The sequence below is a fragment of the Stegastes partitus genome, unplaced genomic scaffold (assembly GCF_000690725.1).
Source record: "Stegastes partitus isolate 25-593 unplaced genomic scaffold, Stegastes_partitus-1.0.2 Scaffold2242, whole genome shotgun sequence".
In the NCBI taxonomy this organism is placed as follows: Eukaryota; Metazoa; Chordata; class Actinopteri; family Pomacentridae; genus Stegastes; species Stegastes partitus.
The window spans coordinates 8,487-12,610 of record NW_007579973.1 but is presented as its reverse complement, the minus strand read 5'-3'; the positions used below and the strand labels follow the sequence as shown (position 1 = coordinate 12,610).

The window sequence follows — 4,124 nt, the reverse complement described above, 5'->3', positions numbered from 1 at the left end:
GTGCTAACCACTGCTCCACCGTTCAGCCCTAAATCTCAGCATGCATGTTTTTAATAAGACTGAAGAATACGTAGATTTTCCTAGTGGACAATGATAAGTCTTAAGATAAAGTAAACCACTCTTTGTATTACATGTAACTCGATGTTTTGACCTGGTCTATGTAACAGATGGATTAGATCACTTACAAATCATCTTGTTTACCTTCAGCACATGTGCATTCCTCGTTTCTACAGATGCGCAGCAGTTCTCCACCTCTCCTCTCTGGATGGTAAAATTTCATACAATGTGCTTCTGCAAACGGGGCATAGAAACGTTTTGAGCGGCTTGCAGGTCTGGAAGCTTAAAAGTGGCAAACCTGCTGGTACGTTTGTATTCGAGGCAGACAGGGGCAGCACATTTTTTTGGATAATCTTTGAAGAAACTCACTACTTCTGTATTGACTGCCGGTGTATTCATAGACAGACACGGCTGCTGGTTGTAAGACGCCCACTTTAAGCTTCTGATGGATCCTAAAAGTGATCTCCTCTGGATGTGTGTGAGAAACCTGTGGGCAGATGTAACGTAAATAAATAATGGAAGAAAAGCATGTAGGGGGATGGAACACTGATCTCTTACCGTGTCCAGGTAGATGATGAGGGAGCCTCTTTCTGACTGGACCGAGTCCATGGTATATTTTGCAATAGTGCGGGCTCGTCCTTTGGCCAACTAAACACACACACACACACACACACATCCATTAAGTTTATATATTCGAGTCCAAACATTCAAAGCATATCCTGACTTTAGTAACCATGTGTGCGCACATGTATGCGTGTGTCTTACTAAGTTCAGGTCTTTTGTGTTCACAACAAAACCCGTCAGCAGGCCGATATCCAACACTGTCATGGTTGCATTGCGCTTCTTGTCCTTATGTCTGTGCACAGAATGGGCAGAAATGATTGAAATAAACAGAGAAGGAATTGGCAAGTAAAACCGTTCATCAAACATAAAAAGGCATACATTCTATAAGGTTACAGAGAGACGCATTTTTAAATATAGTTCTATATTAATCATTTTCTAAGGAAACCGATTTCTTCATTTCGCTAAGAAAGATTGTGTGATATAATAGAAAGATCCAGAAAAGCAACCAAATGATTTCTTATTTACTGAGGGTGAGTAATCATGAAGTAGAGGGCATTTGAAATTGCATCAAATTCAGTAGAGTTGCTGGTGCCATTTTTCTTTCAATAACTTAAATAACACAAACATAAAGGTCTTCTGACAATATGTAATGGAAACATTGTTAAAAGGCCTCTTTTTCCTCTCTAGCTCGTAGCTCTTATTGATAATATTGTGGAAAATTGTGTTAAACTTTATATAATATGGTGAATATTAGAGTTCCACCAGATTTTTCGAGGAGAAGCACAAATGTGAAAGCTTTATACAGTGGACAGAAAACTCCGGAATCACTTTTTATTTGTGGTTACACATGGCTTTGCATAGTTTTTCAATCAATCGTAGAAATGCTGGGAGAACTGGGAATGTTCTTAAGACAAAGCCGCTTTAGATAACCTCAAGCTTTTTCCTTTGACCCCTATTCTTGGAATCTAATGCAACCTGCACACAAACATGCTGAGCTAGCTGAAAGTCACTCCACCAGCATGACATAGTTAGCGTAAAAACACAAATGCATGAAAATAAAATGAATAATTAGATAATTGAAGTATAAATAAATGATAACCTGATAGTGTAGAATTCAGTTTTTCAACTAGTTTTTCAAATCTCACTCTGACCCAAGTTTGTTCATTTTAGCCTTACAGGGGTTGAGTTTGTTACCAATGGTGTTCTGAAATAGTTTTCAGGTTAAATCAAAACAAAACAAAACAAACTGCCAGAGGATTAAGGGGTTAAAAACAGGTACAGCAGAATCACAAGACAGATTGGGAACGTTTTGCATAAAGCATTTTTTTTGAATAAATGATTTCATCTGTACTTACAAAACCTCTATTTTCAGCTTATATATGCTCTCATCCTTGTCCATCTTCTCTGGAGAGACAAAACAAGACATGAAACAACAATGAAACCTCTGCACCAAGATTGACAGTCAGCAGAAAACAAGAAGCAGACAAATGTTATAGCATATAAAGACGGATATATATATATATATATATATATATACAGTATATATATCTCACACTGTCACCTAATAATCTTATTTCAATAATGCAACTGGGAATATCAAAATGGATAAGAAATGTAGAAACTATGTGGTGAATCTGTGTTTTCATTTCATCATGTCTGTCCTTGTCATTTGGGACAGATTTCCAGATTAGTATTTGTTTTTAAATTGCTGTGGTGGGAGAAGTTACGGGAACTTTATGGGAAAGTTTATGCATCCTTGGGAAAATTGCACATTTGTATCTCTCTCTATATTTAAAGCACACATTAAAACTTTGGTCTCCAAACTAAGGGTGAAACTCGGTTTTTATTACAGAAATAAGGCATGCTTTTCTCTAAAAGCACAAAAGTTTCTGATATCAGCTACTTTCTTGCCCGTTTTTCATTACGGTGATGTTGTTTAAATGTGTGCGTCAAGCAGCTGTCTTCAGTCCTTGACTCCGGTCTACCACTGTGTGCTTTGAGGTTTATAACTGATTGTAGTCGCCTCACTCACCACTGTGAACTGTACTCTAAAGCTGGCTTGCCTTCCTTGAATCAAAGACGATACACACATTGGATGACTCTGATCTATACGACTCTTCTCGGATTGGTTCCTGCTTATTTAAGCTGCTCTCTTCAGAGAATTACAAGCTGGTATGTCTTATGGTCAAATGACATTCTGCATCTGGCTGCTCCTCGAGTTCAGAATGAATTGGGAAAAAAAGCTTTCAGTTTCTCTGCCCCCTCTGCTTGGAATACCCTTCAGTCGGGGCTAAAAATGTCAGAACTCATCTCCCCTGAAGCCTTTCACTCTTTCCATCGACAACAGAATTCCATTCAGCATTGCTTGTGTTTTTAAACTGTTACTGAAGTCATCCCTCCTGCACTTTATCTGCTTACTGTCTACACTTTACATTTTTTAATGTTTATTTTGTGATTGTTTTGTTGTGTTTATTTGTGGACGGGTGCTGCTGCCTTTCTTGGCCTGGTCACCCTTGTGAAAGAGGTTTCCATCTCAATGGGTCTTTTATCTGGTTAAATAAAGGTCAAATAAAATATATAAACAGACAGTCGGCATCAAGTTACCTGGGATAAGCTGCACTGACAGGTTAAACATCTGACAGTCGCCGTCCGTTTCTTTAGGCAGGGCGTAATACAGAGACACCATCTGTCAGAGAGGTGCAAGTGGATTCTTAACTTTGCATTTGATAAGCAAATAAGCATCGATATCATAAAAAAAATGATCACATGTAGTTAAAATGTCTTTGGCCTCGTCTGGGATTAAAATAAAACTCAGATCAAAAATACGTTTTACTTACTGTCAGTGTTACTTCCCCTTTCCCCGTCGCAGTCACCTTCACATCCTGGTTTATATCATTAATCTTTGGGGATTAAAACAAGCACATACACAGGGATGAGAAACCAACAGCGATGATAATCATGTTGAGTCCCTGTGAGTTTGTGTGAAACAGAGAGCGTGTTCTCACTTTGGAAGTTCTTGTGGCGTGGTGGTTTTCCCAGTTGAAGTTGTACTTGACTGGCCTCGTTCTGCCCGGCAGCAAGACGTCCACGTTCAGGAAGTAGTCGGAGTCTTTGTCACTGAACCAATACTCTGTTACAGCCTGGTACACTGTCATGGTGGCCTGGTGGAGATTAGATCAAAAGTTTGATCTACGTGCAACAAAAGAGCCGGAGAAACAAAACGCAGCGATGCAAAGAGAGAGAGAACAAGAGTTGTAATAGTTGCCTGAGTTGATCCGTAGCCTCCACGCTCTCTCAGCTGACGGTTGAACCATCTAACAAGAGGTCTGGCATCTTCAAAGGCCTGTAATTAAGAAGACAACAGTAAAAATACAGTTTTTAGGGGCTGCTTGTGCATTAGATACACTGTAAAATCTATCTATCTATCTATCTATCTATCTATCTATCTATCTATCTATCTATCTATCTATCTATCTATCTATCTATCTATCTATCTATCTATC

The 4,124-nt window shown here is 38.8% G+C and overlaps 1 protein-coding gene across 1 annotated transcript in view; it reads right to left on the bottom strand.

Annotated features, from left to right (window-relative positions):
* Positions 1-4,124, bottom strand: part of LOC103374418 (complement C3-like) — a 15,554-nt gene that overhangs the window by 3,921 nt on the left and 7,509 nt on the right. The window contains exons 15-23 of the mRNA XM_008304506.1: positions 3,887-3,964; positions 3,627-3,782; positions 3,459-3,521; positions 3,226-3,307; positions 1,977-2,025; positions 823-913; positions 616-705; positions 427-544; positions 202-291 (exon numbers count right to left, since the gene is read on the bottom strand). Coding sequence (XP_008302728.1) covers positions 202-291; positions 427-544; positions 616-705; positions 823-913; positions 1,977-2,025; positions 3,226-3,307; positions 3,459-3,521; positions 3,627-3,782; positions 3,887-3,964 — 817 coding nt within the window. The remainder of the gene's footprint in view (positions 1-201; positions 292-426; positions 545-615; positions 706-822; positions 914-1,976; positions 2,026-3,225; positions 3,308-3,458; positions 3,522-3,626; positions 3,783-3,886; positions 3,965-4,124) is intronic.